The 21,622-nt window shown below is 50.3% G+C and overlaps 2 protein-coding genes and 1 long non-coding RNA gene across 4 annotated transcripts in view; 1 reads left to right on the top strand and 2 right to left on the bottom strand.

The window, feature by feature from the left end:
• Nucleotides 1-1,489, bottom strand: part of LOC110318611 — an 11,343-nt gene extending 9,854 nt beyond the window's left edge. Inside the window, exon 1 of the long non-coding RNA XR_002380373.1 lies at nucleotides 1,333-1,489. This is a non-coding gene — a long non-coding RNA (uncharacterized LOC110318611). The remainder of the gene's footprint in view (nucleotides 1-1,332) is intronic.
• On the top strand, nucleotides 1,259-18,799 carry Nkain4 (sodium/potassium transporting ATPase interacting 4). Of its 2 annotated transcripts, XM_021193778.1 has the most exons (7): nucleotides 1,259-1,387; nucleotides 9,896-10,033; nucleotides 10,289-10,369; nucleotides 10,889-11,086; nucleotides 16,298-16,358; nucleotides 17,516-17,600; nucleotides 18,534-18,799. In XM_021193778.1, exons 1-7 carry the CDS (start codon nucleotides 1,334-1,336, stop codon nucleotides 18,541-18,543), a joined length of 627 nt encoding a protein of 208 aa, XP_021049437.1. In that variant the 5' UTR covers nucleotides 1,259-1,333; the 3' UTR covers nucleotides 18,544-18,799. The 2 variants fall into 2 exon arrangements, with proteins under 2 accessions (XP_021049437.1, XP_021049438.1); XM_021193779.1 differs by lacking the exon at nucleotides 17,516-17,600 and having other exon boundaries at nucleotides 18,534-18,796.
• A 746-nt stretch (nucleotides 18,800-19,545) lies between these two features.
• The window catches only part of Birc7 (baculoviral IAP repeat containing 7), a 5,276-nt gene continuing 3,199 nt past the window's right edge, over nucleotides 19,546-21,622 (bottom strand). The window contains exons 5-7 of the mRNA XM_021195022.1: nucleotides 20,585-20,656; nucleotides 20,242-20,439; nucleotides 19,546-19,737 (exon numbers count right to left, since the gene is read on the bottom strand). Of these exons, the coding sequence (XP_021050681.1) occupies nucleotides 20,246-20,439; nucleotides 20,585-20,656 (266 nt within the window). The 3' untranslated portion in view covers nucleotides 19,546-19,737; nucleotides 20,242-20,245. The remainder of the gene's footprint in view (nucleotides 19,738-20,241; nucleotides 20,440-20,584; nucleotides 20,657-21,622) is intronic.

Genomic DNA, 21,622 nt, shown 5'->3' with positions numbered 1-21,622 from the left:
CCCCCCCCCCCCCGCCAATGCTGTTTGTGACTGTCCACCAAGCTGAGATAAGGGAAATTTGGTAATTCATAAAATAGTACGAGTGTTTCAGTTAAGTAACCACAGGAAGTCACAGATCACTTCTCCATGAGAAGCCAGTGGTGAAGGAGTTCTCAGTGCACAGCGGCTGTCACACAGAGGAAGGCATCCCCATGAAACTGGGTGACGCTTGCTTTGCTTCTTTGTCCCTGAGCTGCTCAAATCAAGGGCAAAGCTCCCTAGACTCGGTTTCCCCCAGAAGCCTGTGGCCAGACCACCTGGTATGAACTGGTTCCCCTGTCTCCCTCCTTCTGCTGCTAGCACAAGATTCCTGCCCCAGGGACAGGCTTTTTATCCTGATTCACTAGGACCTGCACTACAGCCCAGTGCTTCCTTCTGACCATGATATCCATTCCTGCCTGGATTATGAGGCTCCTCTACAACCTATCTCAATCCCATTTTCAAGCCTCTGGGAAGCAGGGTTTTCTGTGTACTATTAGAGTGCCTAGTGATGTTCCTAAGCAGACCTGGATCCACACCTTCTGGACAGGAGAAGTACTTACTGGTGAGTCCATCATTCCTCTTGCTCCTGAGTCCTTGCTCTCAATACACACATAGAGCTCTGGACCAGGTCGGAGCTTCTAGAAGATGAGACGTCTTAAAGACTTTCACACTGAAAACACTTTGATTCATGGGGTACCTCTGAACCTTCACAAGAAAGAAGTTTGAGCTCAACAGTGCAGAGGTGTATGTCCCACCAGAGGATTCGGATCAGGGACAGAAGCCAGGCCGAGAGCTATCTGGGGTAGACACAGTTGCTAATTCTTCTTTTATGAGCATTCTGGGACAGACTCGTTGACAGATCAAGTCTGTCCTATGGCCACTGTTCAGCCCTGCGCTGCTCTATACTGCCAGAAAGTCCTGTCATCGCCGCTTTAAGAAGGGGTCCCGCGCCTCCTCTCCGGACCGCTTGAAGCCCCTAAGAGCTGCAAGGACTAGGGGTATCTAAGCGTGGAGACAGACGCAGCGCAGCTGTTATCCAGAGCAGGAGAGATGTGGGTGGGCGGGGTCTAAAGAGCCTGTGGGCAGGGGCAGGATCTAAGAGGAGGGGCAGATGGGGCTGGGGTCTGCTAAGCTTACCCGAGGCAAGATCCCGTTGGGGCGGGATCTGCAAGCTAGAAGGAGGCGGTGTTTTCAGGGCAATGCGGGGCGGAGGAATGGGGGTTGGGGGTGGGGAGGCTGGACAGAAGGTTTCATACGCAGAGGATTCTAGCCCACTCTGGCAGCAAAGGCTCCCGCGGGCGAAGTGAATACCATGGGCTCTTGCTCCGGCCGCTGCACGCTTCTTGCGCTCTGCGCTCTGCAGCTGGTGAGTCCGGGTGTCCTGCGTGGCTCTCCGGACCCGCACCAGCCTCGGGTGGCTCCTGGGATGACGGCTTGGACTTGGCTGTAGCTGCTGCGGCCGATTTTTCAGGCTGCCAGGCGTGCAAGGGGGGGCTGTCACGGTGCCGGATCCTGGCTGTGCCCTGCTGTTTGCTCGGGGAGTATCATCCCTGCTGGCGGGGACAGGTGCTGAGGAGCGCCTGCTCCCCCCCCCCCCGACCGTAAGGAACAAAAGCCTTCGGGAGGGCTTCCCCGGGAGCTGTGCTCCGGTCCAGAGTGCCTAATCAGGGGGAGGATGTTGCTCTTGATGCCCACGCGCCCCGAAGGCGCCTGTGGCCGGGAGAAACAAGCACCGGTGTCTTACTACCGGCGGCACAAGGGGCTGAGCCTACCGCAAAGTTCGGTGTCTGAGTGTGGACATTAGAGTCAGATGTGCTGGAGAGTGTGATCACTTGATGTGCCCAGCTTGTGCGCAGGCACAGACTACCTTGGAGTCTCCCAATCTTCCTGGGTCTGTAGAGGGAAAGGGCTCTCAGGCCCAGATGCTTAGGGTTGAGCCCAGGTCCACTAGTCAAAAAGCCTTGTCAGAGAACTTGAATGACGAACAACTTTGCAGCTCTCCCTGAGCTTGGAGCCTGGAATTTGGGTTCTGGGGTTGAAGAGGCTAAAACAAAGGTCGCTGGGGAAACTCCTTGGCTAAATGCTAATGAGTCCTAAGTATCTGGTCTTAAAAAGGAAATGTAGCTTTGTTGTTTCTGGGCTGGGTGTGGGCCTGAACCCAGCTAGAATGGGTGCCTCCTCCCCTGGCTGAAGCCAGAGGTCCCTGAGGAAGAAGTTGTTTTAAAGAGGCTTTAAGGCATTTGGTGTTTTGTCCTCCCAGCAACACAGGGCGTGTTTTGTACCTCCAGGCACTGCCAGGCATAATTTGGGATTACAGGGAGGTCCATGGTCCAAGTCTTTACTGGTCTGCAGGTTTCTACGGGGCAAGTCCGACTTGCTGCCTCCAGCCTTGGAGCAGTGTTGAGCGTTGTCTTTCTGTGAAGGGGTCCCTCAAGGGGAAGATGGAGAAAAGTCCTGCAGGATGACCAGGTAAAGGACAGGAATAAGTGCACTGACTCGGGTTTAGAGCCTGCCCAAAGTGGGAGTCAAGAAACAAAATCGCTTTGTGGGAGGGGGAAAGACTTTTGGTTTCCTTGCCCTGGATTTGGTGTGACAATGTTCTCTGATGTGTGGCTGAGAGAAGCAGGTGCTTCTGCCACCTCTAGTTCAGAGATGTGGTCTTGGGGTGAAAGAAGGTGAGGTCAGGGCCTGTTGCTTCCATTTGACTTTTGGCTGCAAGTAAGAGGAGAGGGGTCATTTTGGTGCTTGGGTTGTAGGGCTTTCCCTGGACAGGGCTTCTCAAAAGCCCAGTCTCAGCCAAGACAAGCCCCAAAGACTTTGCAGAGCTGTACTGAGCCCTGTACCCTTGCTTTGTCCAGCCAGGCCACAGCTGAACCGCCCCAGGGAACTGTCAAGGGTCTTTTGTCTTGCACTGGCTGGCAGTTGGGGGCGGGCCACCCTCCTCAGCCTCTGGGCAGAACAGGCCCAATACCACCCACTGCTCTGGTCTCTGCTTTAGAGTGGGGAGCAGAGGAGGCTGGGAGTGGCATGGGGGTCCTGAGGCCTTCCCTTTTTTGACAAGCGTGAGAGTTTTCTTGTTACCAAGTTACTGGACAAAGGACCCAAACAACTCTCCCTTGAAGAACAGCAGGAACTTTGCCGGCTCTGAGCCAGCACTATGCTGAGACCATTCCCAGTCCTCGATTTGCTGTGATGACAAGACAGGAAATTCGGGGCCCATGAAGGGGTTTGCAACTAGGGAGCTACTAGATCTAAATTGCCTGTCTCCATGCAATGAGAGACTCACATGTGGCCATAGAGTTTCTGGGCATGTTAGCTTAGAAGTGAAAGGGCAGTGTCAGAACCCTCACCTCTTTCAAGGTTTGCCATTCCTGAGGCAACCAAGGGGCTGGCAGCTCTTCAGACTGAGGTCCTGTCTCAGACTTGTGCAGCTGATCCAGCATCCAGTTGGGGCCTCACAGGACAGTGCTTTGGGTTTCTTAGTGGACCAAAGGGGGCATCTTCATCTCCCCTTTCTTTTTCTTCCCAGGTGAGATAAAGACCAGTCAGATCTAGTCATTCATAAAGAGGCTGGCCTCTGTCCCCAGATGCTGGTTCCCCCACCCCCACCTCCACCCCCATTTGTAATTTTATGTGCAAGGCTCCTCCAGGAACTAGAGGCCTGCTGGGATGGAGACAACTGGCTCTGACTCTTTGGATCCCTTCTAGATCACACATTTTCATATTGTGTGTGATTTTGGTCAGTTCCTCTAACAGTTGAAAGGATCAAGCAAGCACACAGATCACTGTGTGACTCCTCAGGACGAGTACATCGTGGGGGAGGGGAAATGCCATCACTATCTGCCTGGGCCCAGGGTAGGAGCATGCAGGGGTGGAGATCCTAAGTCCTGCCTAAAGAAGGGATGCTTCTGTTCCAGAAGTTGAGAGGGTGCACAGGGCTCTGAGATGGTGGATGGGGGCAAGAGGGGTGAACGTGGATGATCACTTGAGTGAGGGGCTTGGTGCCCAAAGGCTGGGTTCTGTTAGAGCCTCATTCTATGGGTCGAGAGCAGTCTATAGCTGTGGCTCCCTCAACAGTCTCTGTCTTGAACATTCAAACAGGCCTCTGCTGTTGTCCATTTTATGGGGTTGGGGTGGACAGCCATCTGGTGCCTCCTTAAGGGAGATTCTCAGTGTTAGTGGATGTTCTGTCAAAGTCTGGCTCTTCTAGTGAAATGAGAGCAGAGGAAATACCCATCCAGGGCTTGTCCTGGCAGATCTGACATTGTGGAGAGTCCTGAGTGCCTTCTCAACAGTTATGTGTCCAGTAAAACTAGGAATTCAACAGTGAGCTAGGGGTGCAGCTTAGTGGACCAGTGCTTGCTTAGCAAGTGCAAAGTCCTGGGTTTGATTCCAACACTGGAATAATCTATCTTCCCCTCTCCTTTTTCTCCCTCTCCTTCTTCCTCTCCCTCTCCCTCCCCCTCCCTTCTCTCCCTTCTCTCCCTCTCCCTTCTCTCCCTTCTCTCTCTCTCTCTCTCTCTCTCTCTCTCTCACACACACACACACAAATTTGAAAGAGTTGGAAACATTCCATACCTTATGTTTCCTGGCCCTACTGACACTTAAAGACTGTCTTCTGAGCTATGTCACAGATGTATGCTGCATTCTGTTGCCTTCTAGGAAGCTGAGGGTAGAAAGGACATGCAAAGTGAGGACCTGCAATTCCCAGGCCATTTCTTACCCATATGAATGCCCCAGGGTGGCCTCTCCACCATTTTGACACAAGATTGAACTGAAGTTTAGAATCTGGACATGCCTTGGGACACAGATCCAGGACCCAACAGTTCTGGGGAACTCTGACAGAGGAAGTGGGGAGGGGCAGGAGTTTCCAACATGCCAGAGAATCAGACACCAGAGGTCTCCATAGGATCATTGGAGCTGTTGATTTCCTAGGGTCACAGCAGCTCTGTAGACTCCCTTGTGGTGCAAGGTACTAGGCAGGCAGAAGCCGAACAACATATGGGAGGGGTAGTATGTTAGACCTGTTCAGAGGGTTGTGCTGGTGGGTACCGGTCATTCTGCAGGTGTATTGTGGCCTTCATGTGTTGTGCTCGAGTGCTGTGCTTGGCTGGTACCCCACATCAGGAGCATTGTAGGGAGAGTCAGCAAATGCTGGGCATATAATAGAGAGGAGTTGGCTGTGATGTAAGTGACTGGGGAGAGAGGGAGGATATGACTGGGTTCTCAGATCAACAGGAGAGAAGGGGCCTTGCCTGCCAGGCAAACTCTGGTTGAAGGATTAGAGAAACAGGCAGCTGGGGTCAAGGCCTTCCTAGCGGAACACTGGGCCCATTGGGCCAGGGCAGCTTGTGACAGCCAGGAGAATAAGTGCAAGCTTTAGATAACAGAGGGAAAAAGCTGATAAAAGGTTAAGTGTGTCTGAGACACCAGGTAGGTAATAAAAGAGGTGCTGGGTATAGGAATTGCAGAGATATGGGGTACAGATATACTTCAACCATGGGCTCTGAGGTCTTGCACTCAACCTGACTACTGAGAGCACATCTTGCAAGGGCCCTAGGTGGAGGTGAGGCAGGGCTGACACCTTAGCTTGGAGGCTTAAGCTACTCCTCAGGAAAGGTCTCCAGTGCATATTCTCTTCCTGGGGACAGGAGAATGGCATGCTGGGTAACTAACTCCCTTCTTGAATACCCCTCCTCATTCCCTGCTCAGGGAACTGGCCATGACTGACAGTCCCTGTGTTGTTGCCGAGAGCCTGAGTCAAGCCCACTGAGTCTCACTGACCCCACATTCCAGACCTAGAGCCACCAGGGTGTGTCTGAGTTGAGGGAGGGGCAGGTTCTGAAAGGGATTTGGCAGATCACAGAAAGAATATCCCTCCCCAAAGAAGTTATAAAATCACCCCCACAGGACAGCAAGTCTGGGAACAGCAAGACAGGAAGCACTATGGGCTTTCAGTCGTACTGACTGGGTCTGTCAGTTAGCTTCTCCCTAAGTGCTGCTGCGTAACACACATGTGCTCACATATGCATGTGCAGGTAGACGCACACACCCGCATGTGGACATGTGTACACTTGGCTCTGTATTTTATATGGACATAGGGTGCACGTGGGGCCCCATCTGCCAGCATCCCTGGCCTTCTCTGGTTACTTCTGGAGTCAGAGCATCTCTGACAAAAGATCTGGCTTAGAACCTCAGGATCCAGCGAGCTGTTGGAATGGATGCAGAGGGAATGTTTCTGCCATGTGTTGGAAGTTCAGGCAACCTGAGGAGATGAGGCCTCGTCCCTCCTATCAGCTGTGTACAGCCCTGGGCCTGACCGTTGACTTGTCCAACAGAGCAGACCTTCTGTGGGAGAAAAAGAGGCCAGGGGGACCCTGTGAGCAGCCACAGAGATTCTCCTAGATTCAAGCTGAGAATAGAAGAGGCCTGGACTGCCCCTAGAATGGGGTGCAGAGAGCGCAATAACCTACACTCAAGGCCTCTGGCTGTGCAACAACTGCAGTGGGGTGGACAAGGCCTGGCCAGGGATGCAGTTACTATGGTTATAATCCTCACTTCAAATGTTGTGGTCATGAGTATTGGCATTTGTTGACCCTTGAGCTCCAGTGCTCTCCAGGGAAGTCAGCAAGACTGTCTTCTTGTCCCTGAGACAGACTGTCTTCTTGTTCCTGAGACAGACTGTCTTCTTGTCCCTGGGACAGACTGTCTTCTTGTTCCTGAGACTGTCTTCTTGTTCTTGAGACAGACTGTCTTCTTGTTCCTGAGACAGACTGTCTTCTTGTTCCTGAGACAGACTGTCTTCTTGTTCCTGAGACTGTCTTCTTATTCCTGAGACAGACTGTCTTCTTGCTCCTGAGACAGACTGTCTTCTTGTTCCTGAGACAGACTGTCTTCTTGTTAGGTTGTGAGCATCTGTCCTTTCCACCCTGGGTCTTACTTGCTTAGTTAGGACCCATCTGTAGTTGATTCTCCTTCACAAAGGCTTTTGGGATGGTCATCCTTCTCTGATGTTTCTCTAGTGTTTTAGTTAGGGTTTTACTGCTGTGAACAGACACCAGTACCTATAAGCACCTGCTGTATATACTGTATAGGCCAAGCAGGGTCTGGTACCCCTGTGGGAGTGGAAAATCCCCAGCTCATATTCATGGTCAAGAAAGGACCAGGGAAGGCAGTCCTCATCTCAGGCAAAGCCCCCAGAAGCTCAGGGAGATCCTGGGACCAGCTACGTTTATATCACTACAACACCAGCCTGCAGGCAGAGCAGACTCTTAACCAACCCTGGAAGGATTCTTGGCATATTCCAATGAGAAGAGTGTCCTGGTTGACACACTGACTCCCAATTCCTTAGAGATGATGTAGTTCCAAGGCAGACAAATGATTTCTTGTAAAAATAAGCAAAGCTCTTGCAGAGCTCTCCAGTCAGCCCTTCATGCTCGGCTTCCATGAGAAAGGCACGTGAATGAAGAGGTGAGAGCCATCAGCTAGATCAATGGTGTCTGCCCATGCAAGGTTAGTGATGGCCCATCCTCTTCCTCAGTGTAAACAGCCTGTCCAGACTAACAGGAGCCAAAAGTTTGGCCGAGCAGCTCTCTGTCCACCCTGTGAAAGGACAGAACTGAGAGCTGATTCTTGAGAACTGTCAGGTGTGAGTGTGAGGGCTGGAGAGATGGCTCAGCGGTTAGGAGCACTGACTGCTCTTCTGAAGGTCCTGAGTTCAATTCCCAGCAACCACATGGTGGCTCACAACCATCCATAACAAGATCTGATGTCCTCTTCTGGAGTATCTGAAGACAACTACACTGTACTTACATATAATAAATAAATAAATCTTTTAAAAAAAAAAAAGAATTCAAACAGGGAACGAGGCAACAGCAGAGGCAGAGGCCATGGAGGAGTGCTGCTTACTGGCTTGCTCCCCATGGCTTGCTCACCAGGTTTTCTTACTGCTCCCAGGACCACCAGCCCATGGTGACTGCCTACAATGAGCTAGGCCCTCCCACATCAATCATCAATTGAGAAAATGCACCACAGGCTTCCCTACAGGTCAGTCTGGTGGGGACATTTTCTCGGTTGACGTTTTTTCTTCTCAATAGACTCTTGCTTGTGTCGAGTTGACAGAAAACTAGCTAGCAGATGTCGAACTCAGAGACCTGCCTTTGTCTGCTGTTCAGATAAAAGGCGTACACGCACCATCATCACCCGGCCCGGAAGCCAGTCTTGGTCAGGGAATGCCTTAGCTTTTCCAATGCTGATCTGATATCTGGTACACAGAGATACAGTGAATGTTACAGGCTCAGCCAATGTGCTGTCGCTTTAACATTGCTTCTCTTCCAGAGGTAGCCCAACCTTTTCAGTCCTTCCTGGACAAACTTTTGTCATCCCAAACACAGTGGCTTGAGAGAAGGTGTTAGAACATGGTGGAAATATCCATATTTTCTCTTCCTTAACCTATACCTGCACATGGAATGCAGCCTAGTGAAGGATAGATGGATGGGTGGTGAATGAAGGATGGAGAAATGGATTAAACAGGAAGATGAAGGAATGGGAAGATGAAGGGATGGTGGGTGAATGGATAGATGGTGGATGTGCAGATGGTTAGGTATCCACTTAGCCTTAGAGTCTTGATTCTTCTGTTTGTTTCCCACAAGTATAAATCATGCTCCTTGTATATAATCCATTCTTTCCCACTGATCTCCCTATCTACTTGAATAGAGGGCAGTATCTTCAGAGCTACAGCATCTCATGAGTGTCCCAGAATAGAAGTGTGGCCATCTCATCAGGATAAGAGCCATCTTATCCACAACGGTCTCAAGGACAACCATAGAGAGAGCAGTTACCAGGAGACATGAATTCTCTGGGCTTTACATCCAGCATCCTGTGTAGGCTCAGGTCTCATCTGCTACCAAAGTAGCCAGGCAGCACTTTAGGTTCTGTACTTCTTGTTTATGTCACCCCCAACCTCCGGGTAGAATAGCCATGGGTATGGGCCAGTCATAATGGAGCATGCTTTTAATCATAGCACGTGAGAGGCAGAGGCAGGGGGATCTCTGTGAGTGCAATGCTGTCCTGGTCTACATAATGAGTTCTAAATGAAATAAATAAATAAAAAGGAAAGAACATGACCAGTCCTAGGTATAGTGAAGAGAAGGTTTGTTGTAAATAAAAGGGAGAGTATAACCAGAGGCAGGGACATCTGGGAGTATTCAGAGTGGACATGACCCTGAGTCATGTGAGGAGAGGGAAGAAGGGAGAGCCAGCCCAAGAGGCCAGGAGGGTAAAGGGCAGACAAAAAGGCCAGGTAACCAAAATGGCTGGGGGAAGGGCAGCCCAGCCCCTGGGTTAGGGAGTTCAGGGTTCGGGGTAGAGAATGCCAACCAGTAGAGCCCTGTAACAGGTAGGGACCAAGGAATTCTGGGAGAACCTGGGGTCCACTTTGATATGTTAAATAGGCACCTCAGTTGTTAGTCAGGGTTTGAGACTTAAGTTCCAGGATAGCCAGGATGATGTAGAGAGACCCTGTCTCAAACAAACAAACAAACAAATAAATCAAAACAAAAAACAAAAACAAAAAAACCAAACCAACAAAACAGAAACAAAAAATAAACCTCAGAGTTTTGGGTCTTGGGACAAGGAAGGAGCCTGGCTTCTCAAGGCAGGGAGCACTCCACATTCCAGTGGTGACATTTGGGCTTATCAAACTTGATTATTTTTGCCAGAAAGCTCACAGTACTGCTCAGGGCTATGACCAAGAAGGAGTTTGTGGCCCACCTGATATAGGTGTTAAAACAGATGCAAAGGATACTTAGGAGGGAGGCGGAACCTGAGGTGGTCCACTAGGGTCCGCTGTTCCTCATGGGCCACCTGTTCTTAGGTCACAGCTCTGGAACGGCAAGTGTTTGACTTCCTGGGTTACCAGTGGGCACCCATCCTGGCCAACTTCACTCATATCATCGTGGTCATCTTGGGGCTCTTCGGCACCATTCAATACCGGCCACGCTACATTGTGGTGGTGAGTCCGCTGTGCTTGACTATCTTTATGCAAGTAGTATTGGTAGCGGCTTAGGCAGAATGTCTTAGGTGGACACCTGTCCAGGGTGGGCTTGAGGAAGCTTTTCCAAGCTCAGCGTTGGGAAGGTCAGACACAGGGAGTCCCGGCACTGCCACAAGTTCAAGGGCTTTCTTCCAAGGGGTTGGAGAGAATCAGATATCCATATTCTGAAGCTGCTGGGTTCAAATTCTACCCTGTCCTTCTTGGTCTCCCTAGTATGCAGTATGGGCAGCTGTCTGGGTTACCTGGAATGTCTTCATTATCTGCTTCTACCTGGAAGTGGGGGGCCTCTCGAAGGTGAGTAAAGATAGGAAGGGATTTATCCCCTGGGTCTTGGCCAGATCACCACTGTAACACTTGGTGCAGTTCATTGCACGTTCCTATGCTGATGGGCGCTTGATGCATAGCGCTGGTCACAGCACCAGGACAATTTTGGCTGTGATCAGTGCCTCAGAAGTTTGGGAAGACTGTTTAGTGGGTGGTGAGGTTTCTGGTAAGGCACTGTGGGCTTCATCAGTGTGCCAGGGCCTCAGGCCCTGTAGCACAAAGGGCGGGTCTTCTGGAAGAGGGCCCTGGAACCAGGCAGTACCAGGGAGGAGTTGGGACTGCTTAGACAACTGGCAGAGATGTGTAGGTGACTCCTTTTCAGGGATGGTGGGATTGGGGAACAAGCAGAGATCTTCCTCTTGTGGCCAAACCCAAGAGGAAAGGGTGGAGGGAGACTGAACCCTTCATTTTTCCCCACTTCAGTCTGTGGTTGGTAGAGACGGGCTGTCTCTTGATACTAATTTTTTTTTTCTGTTCCTTTGTTTCCAGGACAGTGAACTCTTGACCTTCAATCTCTCTGGGCATCGTTCCTGGTGGGAAGAACATGGACCAGGCTGTCTTCATGAGGAGGCAGCCACAGCTGGCCTGGGTGCATTGAATGGACAGTCCTTGGTGGTGGGTGCTGGCTGTGCCATGGTGCACAGCTATGTGGAAGCCCTGCACAGTGGCCTGCAGATCCTGCTAGCGGTGAGTGTGGGGTCAGGCTTGTTCTACCTGGGACAGAGTCGGGGCATTTCCTTCACACAGAGGAACAAGCTTTCCTCCTTGTTAAGCATAATTGCCTCCATGGCCTGCAAGAAGTAAAGGAGTCAGGGTGGATTTCTAACCTGTTCTATTGCTGTGAAGGGACACCGTGACCAGTGCAACTCTTATGAAAGAAAGCATTGAATTGGGGATTTGCTTACAGTTTCAGAGGTTTGATCCATTATCATCATGGTGGGGAGTGTGGCAGCAGGCAGGAAGGCATGGTGCTGGAGAAGTAGCTGAGAGCTACATTCTGATCCATAGACAGAGAGAGAGAGAGAAAGAGACTGGGCCTGGTATGGGCTTTTGGAACCTCAAGACTTTCGAAGCCTAACCTCAGTGACACACTTCCTCTGACAAGGTCCCACCTTCTAATTCTTACAGCCTTTTTAAATAGTGCCACTCTCTGGTGAATAAGCATTCAGATATATGAGCCTATGGAGGCCATTCTTATTCAAACCATCATAGAACATCATTGATCTTGCATGACAGGCTCAGAAGCAGAATCAACCCTTTGATGACACTGTGGAGTGGCAGGCAACCAGGAACAGCAATGGCAAGGGTGAAGATGGATGTTCCTCTATCTCCCTAGCACAGGAGTAGAACAGGCAAGGGTGGAGGCTGATCTAGACAGGACTGTGAAAGGGAGCTAGAAGCCCCAGACTGGCCAATAAGACTGCAGATGGGCCCCACTGATGACACCGTTTAATCCCAACAGGTCTGGTCATTAGGGAAACACTTCAATGCTTTTTCATTAGTCTCAGGGCCCTTGGGGATATTTCACAAGCTCTCATCTCCCAGGAGAGAAGGCAAGATAGGGGACACACTCCCTGGCACACAGTGGGTTGACTGGACTGGCTGTGAGCCACATCTCTGAGAAGTCTGCCACAAAACAGATGCTGTGAAGCGGAACAGTGTGGAGATCTGGCAGATTTCCCAGCACTGTGAGACACCACTGCTCTCCAGGAGTCCTGCTCTGTGAGCAGCCATTTTCTGTAAAAGTCTGTAATAACAACTGACCAGATGGGAGGTAGAGTGACCCAGCCTGCCATCCCAGCATGTGAGAAACAGAGAGGAGGACCACCTACTCAAAGGAGGGCCGCCTACTCAAAGGAGGACCCCCTACTCAAAGGAGAACCGCCTACTCAAAGGAGGACCTCTACTCAAAAGAGAGTCACCTACTCAAAGGACGACCGCCTACTCAATGGAGGACCACCTACTCAAAGGAGGACCAACTACTCAAAGGAGGACCACCTACTCAAAGGAGAGCTACCTACTCAAAGGAGGGCCACCTACCCAAGGCCAGCCTGGGTACAGAGCCAGACCTTCTCTGGAAAATAAAATAGAACTGGGCTGTGGTGACAGATCAGTTAGTAAGATGCTTGCTTTGCAAGCATGGAACCTGAGTTCAGTCTCCGTAGAACCCATATGAAAGATGTTGGGCACCTGGAGAGATGGCTCAGTGGGCAAGAGTATGTGTTGGCCTGGTACCATCACCATGTTTCAAGGTGGAGGGCACTAGGGCAGGCCACTTGAAGTTCTCTTCTGGCTCCACATGCACTCATGGGTGCACACTGCTGAGCATACATGTATGTACATCAGACATACACACACACACACACACACACACACACACACACACAAAACAAGTGATTATATGATTATAATATATCCCTGGCTGTCCTGGAATTCTGTAGATCAGACGGGCCTCAAACTCATAGAGATCTTCCTGCCTCTACCTCCCAAGTGCTGGGATTAAAGGCACAAATTGCCATACCTGGTTCATTAAATGTAATACATTGTATTTAAAAAACAGGAATGGTGGTATGTGTACTTGTAATCTCAGCATTTGGGAGGTAAGGACAAGTGGATCTGTGAGGCTCACTGCCCAGCCAGACTTGCCTGTGGTGAGTGTCATGTCAGTGAGAGATGTCTTTAAAAAACAAAGATGAATGATGCCTAAGGAATGACATACAAGGTTGTTCTTCTGCTTCCAAATGTACATGGGGCTCTGAGGAAAGGGATGCAGGTGTCCTGTAATCAGGGACCACAGCATTCTCTGGCCTAGGGCAACACCTGCATCTCCACCTGTCACACAGCCATTTTCCTACATGGCTGTCTCAGCACCCTCCCTCTGGTAAGAGCACCAGACTTTGGTTTAGGGCCACTTCACCTTATCTAACCACATGCTGGTGGTTTGTGGAACCTATTTTAAAAGTGAACAAATTCCAAGGCACCAGAGTTGAGTTTTGAGGTATGTGTTTGGCCATTTAAAAAAAATTAGTTATTTTATCTATGTGAGTATGCTATCGCTGTCTTCAGACATACCAGACGAGGGCATTGGATCCTGTTATAAATAGTTGTGAGCCACCATGTGGTTGCTGGGAATTGAACTCAGGACCTCTAGAAGAGCAGTCAGTGCTCTATAACCGCTGAGCCATCTCTCCAGCCCTGGCCATTGTCTAACATACCACTAAACACTTCTCTAGACTCTCACCTGGGCTCTGGCCCCTGAGGACTGGATGCTGCAAACCACTGCCTGCAAGGATGACCTCAGACTCTTTCCAAAGTTGTGTCTGGCTTGCAGAGAGGAGGAACATCAGTCTTAGAGACCCACCCTGCCCTAGGTGGTTGATTCATCATGAAACATGAAGCTAAAGAACAGCTATACCTGGTGAACACAGAATTGACTCCATAGACCTCTCTAGCACTGCTCAAATTAGTGAAGAACAGTGGGGAGAGAGACAGCTCCTGGGTCCAGGTGGTGCCACCTTTTGGCCCTAGAGAACCATTTGAGCTTTCTGCCGCAACTACCACTTCTTACAGTCAAGGTCATTTTGATCAAATGACTCAAAGGAGTAGGAAGGAGAGGTTTAGGAAACTGTGGAACAGCAGCCACAGCAGCACAGCCCCATAGAATTGTGGGTGCCACACCTTGGACACAACCAGGTTAATCCATGGATAAGTCTGGTCACATCTTGAGGCCTCCAACCTTCCCAGTGCACGCAATGCTTGGTAGAGGTCAAGTTCACAGGACAATCAGCAACTTCCATGGAAGAAATTGAATTCTACACCTGAGGACATCCGAGATGTAAGAAAGCAAGCAGCACAAAGTGCAGGTAGCCTTGCAGTTCACACTACACCTCCACTACTTCTCCTAAGCATCTTGCCTAAGTTCATCCTCCACAGCAGGAAGCTGAAATTATGTTTCACCCCAATGTAACTCGTGCAGAGGCAAGAGAGGATCCCAGTCGAACCCCAAACATGAAGGAATATAAGCATGGTCCTCATAAAAGAAAGAACTGATGAGTCAAGGGTCTCTGTCAAGAGTTCTAGAATTGAAGACCAAAAAGACAGTAACTGGGAACTAGAAGGACAAATGAAGGTATTCTTGTACAGAATAATTTTGGTGAAACTGGTGCTGGAGGAACAGAATTCTGCATGTCAGTGGGGAGACAGCCTTCAGCCATACTTTCTCAAATGGGAATGCCAGCTCACATGTCGGGTCACTGTACTTGTTTTTCCTGTAGAAAAGTGCCATCTGTCGTCCACTCTGGATAGTAGGAAAATATCAATCAGCCTTAGCTCTTGCCAGACCACTGGTAAGACAAGGCCGAGGAGAGGGAAGGCTTCTGAAAGAGAAAGAGTAGAAAGGTGTTCAGGGAAGATCTGAGTGAACAGGGTGGGCAGAAGTGGTGGGGGGAAAAAGGCAAGAATGTGCAGGCAAAATGTCATGAACCACCAGGGGTGGCTTTAGATGCCAGCTCAGACAGAGCATCTTCCCCAGGAGAACCTGTCCCTGTTTCAGCACTGTGGTCAGTTCTCGGAGGGGGAGGAAGCAATCATGGGCTGTGACCCTCCACCTCAGAATGTCCTAGGGGATCACAAAAAGCCATGTGAGAAACACCTTAGGCTTTCTTCCCAGTGAGGAGAATGACTTCCAGGCTCAGTTCTGGACTCATTCTTAGAGTGCTGGAGTCCTAGAGGGACCATAGCCTGCACCTGAGCTGGGTAGGGTCTCACAGGCATTGAGCTCATGCATTTCCAACTTTAGTCTGATAAAGTGCTGTCTGTCTCCTTTGACAGGAGCGTGTGATGGCCTCTCGGGAGGCTGCTGGGTCAGGTCAGTGGGGAACCATGGCCTAGAGGGCAAGTGAATCTCTCAAGGCTGCCTGGCTGCTTTTGTAGAGGGACTTGCTGCACATCTGGAAAGTTCTGCTTCTTTCCAGTCACACCCACAAACACCGGACACTGACCCGTCACCTCGATAGTAGCTTCCAGTGTTTTCACTGGTCAGGCCACACCTAGCTGAGGTGTGGTGAGAAATCTCTACTCTGGCTTTCAGAGAGCCCACTATGGCTCCTGCTTAGCTGTACCTTTTGAAATATTCAGGTGCACCCAATCATCCAGGGTTCCAGCAAGATAGAGACTTTCCCCCCTAAGAACAAGCTGTTGCTAGCGAGTGGGGTATACATGATATAGATGTTACGTTGGGTCCTGAAATAATACACAGAGAGTGGGTTGCCAGCACCAGGGCAGGAAGGCAGCTTTGCAGGGAAGTGACTAGTTATGGAGGCTTCCTTCTTTCAGATCTGCTGGGTTCTCCACTAGCCATCTTAGTCAAAACACTGTCTGTCCACATAGCTAGCCTTGCATGCCAGGAACAGAGGCTAAATGTGGAAGGAGGGACTGTACCCTGGAACTGAGTGGAAGGGATCCACAGGACATTGTGTGGTAACATGAAGAATACAGACCCGAACATATGGGTTCAGAGGACATGGGGCATGATCTTGCTCCCTCCAAACGACTTTTCAGGTGTCCATGTTCCATGGGAAAGTTCAGCTCTGGTTTTCCATGTTTAGTCCTCCAAGCCCTGAAGTGGGAAATGGCTACCACCCTTCAGACTGGCTCCATCGCCCTCTTCACCCACGTGGTGCCCACTGAGTAGTGTGTCAAGGGAGAACTGAGATATCTGGACTGTGGGAGCTTGGGAAGCAATGCAGGTCAGTGCCACAGTTCCGCCTTATAGGGGAGGAAGTGGATACTTGCTAGATGCAGGGATTTTGTCAGGTATACATGGAGTCATCTGCACATTCCTCAAGTTACTGCTACAGCGAGATGGCTTGACATGTCTGGCCTCTTGGTGTCTTTCAGCTCCTCGGTTTTGTCTATGGTTGCTACGTGGTCAGCGTGCTTACAGAAGAAGAGGACAGCTGTAAGTGTACAGCTAGCGGGTGTGACAACTTTGAGTGCTATGTTATCTGGGGTAGGGCCTGAAGATGCCCCTTAGTGATGCCCCATGCCTATTGGGTATCATTTCCTGCCACAGGCCTGACCATAGTCGTGCAGTACAAAAATCTGAGAATTGGGGGGAGGGGCCTATCTATGAAGAAGATGCCCCTCAGGTCCAGGGACACCTATCCTCATAATACCTACAGTGGCCCCAGGAAGGTTTGAGTCTTCAGTGGCAAGATCCATTTTGCCTGTCTGGTACCCATATTGATTGACTCTTAGTATTAGTTGGGACCCATTTGGACAGATTATCCTTTCTCCTCTGCATGAAGACCCTTTCCAACTTAACTTTGATTTGCACCATAACACAGTAATGACTCAAGCCATCCCTTTGGGGACTCCCCATCCTAACATAGTCTCATGGGAAGTCCCTGCAGAGGAAGGACTAACAGTTTGTGGGTGGGCAGTCAGGTGTCTTGTGGATAGAACCTTCCCCAGAGTCAGGATTGAAATTCAAAGCCATCTGCTCCAGAGAGTTGGACCATGGAGTCAGCTGTCACCATTAAGAGACTTGATTCTTGAGTCTGGTGAGGGATGGTCTCTTGAGTCTGGGATCAGGGCCCTGGTGCTGACTGATCACTGACCTCAGCTGATGATGAAGCAGCAGCTCCACCTGCTCTTTGAATTCAGAACTGCAGCCAGCCCTGAGCTTCAGAAATGTCTTCTTCATTTTGCCCCACAAGCTTATCATCCACCAGTGTGTGGGAGGCTTCATGGGGCAGGTGCTTGATATAAGAGAAGGCTACGGGTTTAGTATTTGGAGAGTTAGTGATTTGTAGAGTCTGACTGGGTGGGGTGCAGCGCCATCCATGCTGGAGGGCCCTTGTTGGCCTCCCCAACCTGACCCTCTTTCTAGCAAGGTCCATTCAGATCATAGAGCCACAAAACTGTGCACAGTGCCCCCAGAGAGATCCCAGCAAGGTTTGAGACACAACAGGGACTGATTTGGGTTTGTGCCTGCACCCTTCACAAGCGCTGGCAACATCCCACTTGTTGGGAATCTGCCACGGGGAATGTTTTCCATTCTGCCATCTTTTCCATCATTTGGGTTTTGTTTTATTTGGGCTTGATTTCTTTCAGTTGATTTCATTGGTGGATTTGACCCATTCCCCCTGTACCATGTCAATGAAAAGCCGTCCAGCTTCTTGTCCAAGCAGGCGTATTTGTAAGTATGGCCCGCTCAGCCTGCTTTAGAGTGCTCACAACACAAGGCTCTTCTCTTTGGAGACTTTATCAGGCATCTGTCTGTCAATCCATCTATCCATCTATCACTCCCTTAAGATCATGCTCCGGTTAGGTGTCGGGGGTTCAGTAGCTGTAGAACTCAGCCCCACACATTAAGCTCACAGCTCAGCAGGGGTAGATTCTGTAATAACCAGGTCCCAGAGTCTCAAGAATTGGAAAGATACCAACAGGCCACTGCCTGCCCAAGGGCTTCACTGTACAATAAGTGCAGAGGGTGTGGGTGTCTGTTTCCTATATTTGACTGATCATATTTCCTTCTCCAAAGCAGTGCCACAGCCTTACAGATCCCGTGGCTGCTCCTGGGCTTCCTGGTGGTCCTGGAATTGCAGTCAGAAGGGGCATCTAGGGGCTCCCTTGGTGACCCGATCCCAGAGATTCCTGATGCCTGACCTCGGAGTGTCCTAGGCTATCACAGATAATGCGTATCAGAAGTAGCAGGACTTCAGCTCCCAGGATGAATAATGGAGGAAATACAGACTTAGGAAGGGGAGGAGCCTTTGCAGGTTGCCAGCTGCAAAGTCCTCAACGTCTTAATAAATATATTCCTAAGACAAGCCTGGGCTCAATAAATCCCCACGAATAGAGGCAGCAGCCCTTGTGAGATTTCTTTTCAATGGGGAATCTAACCAGAGTGAAACCATTACTTCCAGTTCCATAGGAATGGGTCAGGGCCATCAGAGTACAAAACCAGTACCTGCCCTGTGCATGGAGAAGCCTAGCCCCTGGCATATATTTGCTATACCCTGAGCAACTATCACTTTCTTGGTTTGTGAGTTTTGCTTTTGAAGTTCTCCGAGAGAAAGAACGCTGTTCTGCCTCTCTAGGGTTCCTCTGACCTCTGCCTTCTCCACAGGCCTGCATAAGTGAGAGAATGGCTGACCCAGCTCCTGAAACCCAGCCTCAGTCACGGAAACAATGAGGAGACCCCAGTCCTGGAGTCGCAGCTCTGCTTCCCTGCCTGCCTAGCATTTTTTCAAGTTCACCTTGGATACCAGTGAGGGGCGGGGGACATTGCAGGCCAGGGTGGCTACAACTTTGAGTTTGTAATTTCTTTTCTTTTTCTTTTTTTCTAAAAAAAAAAAAATACTATGAAAAGGCAAGAGAGACTATGGAAACAAACAATTCGCATCCCTGGTCTTCTTGGATAGCCGGCAGCAAATCTGGGCAATTTCCCCAGGAGTCCTCTGGGCGCTCTGTTCTGGGGTTATAAGACCTGCAGACCACACACTGTTTCCAGGGGAAGGGCTTATCAGAGTACAGTAAGAAGGTCCAGCTCCACTAGCAGGTCCCTGTTATGAGCCACCAAGATCCAAGAGTGACTAAGGCCTTAAATAAATGCTGCAGTACCCCAGCTGCAGGTCTTATTCAGGCAAAGGTTCTGGCCCCATTGAGGTCATTGGAATCGCTGGAACTGATCCAGGGGCCCTGTCACTCCTAAACTAGGAGAGTACCATGGGTAAAACATAGAACCTGGGGCTACCACATGCATTCCTCTTGAGTCCCCAGGAGCTGAGGATGTGCAGGAATACCATTCCTCACACCATTCAGAAGAAAGACCCTGGGCAAATACCCTGAGAACACCTGCCATATAAGGAAATACACAAGGTTGTCCCATAACTAGAAGTGGGAGTTTCGAGAGTCCCCCAAGGCCAGCCTATTCTCAAAGTATAAAACCCAGGGTAAGGTCTCTGAAATCAGAAAGAGTGTTTTCTCCAAAGTGGGAAAGCGTTTGTACAGTGACTAGAGGTGGCTGGACACCTGGCAGGTGCTGCTCTGCCGTTGAGAAGCAACAGAAACCGATTTTGAATGGACAAAGGGACATGGCTGTGGGTGTCAGGAATAGTAGAGAGAGCCTAGCTGAGCACTAGGATGAGAACTTCTGCTTTATTATCTTCATGTATATCCAAAAAGCTACAGCAGAACCACTCCTCACACAAACCAGGAACTCTTCCTCCATGCTATACTATTTGTGGTGGACACTGGGTGTCCCCAGCAGACTCACTGTATGATCTGAGACAGGCTGAAGCAGGCAGGGTACCCACTCTGCAGTGTAGTTCCTGGAGTGAGAAGAGAAAGCATATGAGGTTTTTTTCCTCATCAGACTTCTCTGAGTCAGGGGCCATTGGTTTCAGGGACTTCCTTGACATACCACTCTGTTTAGAAAATTCTCAGACACATCTTAGGGACATACTGACCTCTGAGCACCCAAAAAGGCCATGAGTACTATCTCTCAGCAAGGACAGGGGTGTGACACATTTACATAACAATTGAGGTTCATGTGTCCCTCCCAAGCCCAGATCTAGCCCACATGCCTCTGAAGCTGGCCTCTCCATGCTCTGCTTAAGCCCTTGATGACCAGCTAAAACTAGAAGTGTGCCCCAGCCTTCTTTCCCTCTGACTCCACCTATGAAGGATTCAAAATAGTGGGTGGTGTTGATCAGAGGAGGAGGTAAGAGGAGTGGCCTGGCCATCTCTAGAGCTGCTAGAAGCAAGACACTCAGGTCACACCTAGGCTGCAGGAAGGATGCAGGCCTCACCTGGTTCCTGGTTCCTGGCCTCACCTGGTTAGGACAGGAATGTGCGTACACAGCTACAGATGGGCACCCTGCAGATAGGGCACAACTGCAGACTGGGGGCACACTCGGTGCAGACGAAGTGGCCACAGGGCACAAAGACTACAGAGACGGCTCGGTCCAGGCACACCTTGCATCTCCTCTCTTCCTGCAGCTGTCGCAGCTGTTCCTGCACATCCTCAGCTCCTGGGGACTCAAGAATTCACCAGCACCCTCAGGGACTAGGAGACTGGTTCCTCATTGGGGAATGAGCTTGCCACACAGACCCACCCTCTGCACCCCCTCCATGAAAGAGGGTGGCCCGTTCAATTTACGCGGACCTCAGCTATACCTGGCTCACTGACATCTTCAGGCTGGGTCTCTCTTCTGGATCTGAGTAACTCAGGGCTTCCATGGGCAGGAGCTGTAGACAATGGGAATGGATTAAAGGCCTTACTTCTGTGGGGAAGGGAGAGCTAGCTCAAAGAAGGACTAGCAGCCACCAAGTTTCAGTTCTGACCTAGAGAGCAGAAGGATTTATATGGAGCTCAGCTGCTCATGAGCTTAAGTCTAGAAGCTTTCATGAGGATTCCAAGGACTCTGGCTTCCACTGGGGTATTCTACCTGCCTGGCCCCTTAGATTAGGTGGTTACAGGCTGTGAGTACTTGGCACTTTGGGTGGAACAGGAAGCAGATGGTGATGGATGCCCAGAGGACTTGAGACAGGGGAAGGCAGGCAATGCCTAGAAGGGGTGGAGGTACCTCTGGTCTTTGCCATCTGGCCCTCCTCCTGGAGCTAGGCAGCCACCATTTGTGAAGGGTATATGCTGGGCACACTTGGGCTTTGGGTCTATGCTAACCATTCCTGGTTGCCCCTGGGGGTGGCTGGAGACAGAGACAGACAGAGACAGAGAACCCAAGCTCTCAGGGTTGTGGAGAAAGGCTGGTAGTCTGTGATATTCTCATCAATATACACATGGATCTGTGTTCCCAGAAGGCATAGGTAAAGGTCCAACTCTCTTACACTGAGGATACTAAATTATCAGAGTTTCTATCTAGAGGTGTTACCATCCCTGGGAAGGACAGTAAAAAACAAAACAAAAAAAAAAACCCTGCCAGGCACCAGAGTGTCCCACAGACTTAAGTGCTTTTGAAATGGGTTACTGCTGTGTCACATCTCACAGCAATGAGGCTGGGGAGAAAAGCCTCTTGCCTGTGACCACAAGGTTGGCAAGAACATCATGTGGTCCCTGAAGTCAGAAGTCCACTTAGGAGCCCCTGAAGAACCTCCAGGGCTGGTGAGATGGCTCAGTGGGTAAGAGCACCCGACTGCTCTTCCGAAGGTCCGGAGTTCAAATCCCAGCAACCACATGGTGGCTCACAACTATCC

Source organism: Mus pahari, chromosome 3, assembly GCF_900095145.1.
Source record: "Mus pahari chromosome 3, PAHARI_EIJ_v1.1, whole genome shotgun sequence".
In the NCBI taxonomy this organism is placed as follows: domain Eukaryota; kingdom Metazoa; phylum Chordata; class Mammalia; order Rodentia; family Muridae; genus Mus; species Mus pahari.
This window is presented reverse-complemented; position numbering and strand designations above follow the sequence as displayed.

Coding starts and splice junctions, on each gene's coding strand:
- Nkain4 (XM_021193778.1), top strand. CDS start 1,334: ATGGGCTCTTGCTCCGGCCGCTGCACGCTTCTTGCGCTCTGCGCTCTG. Junction 11,087..16,297: donor GCCTGCAGATCCTGCTAGCG/GTGAGTGTGGGG, acceptor GGTGTCTTTCAG/CTCCTCGGTTTTGTCTATGG. Junction 16,359..17,515: donor TACAGAAGAAGAGGACAGCT/GTAAGTGTACAG, acceptor GATTTCTTTCAG/TTGATTTCATTGGTGGATTT.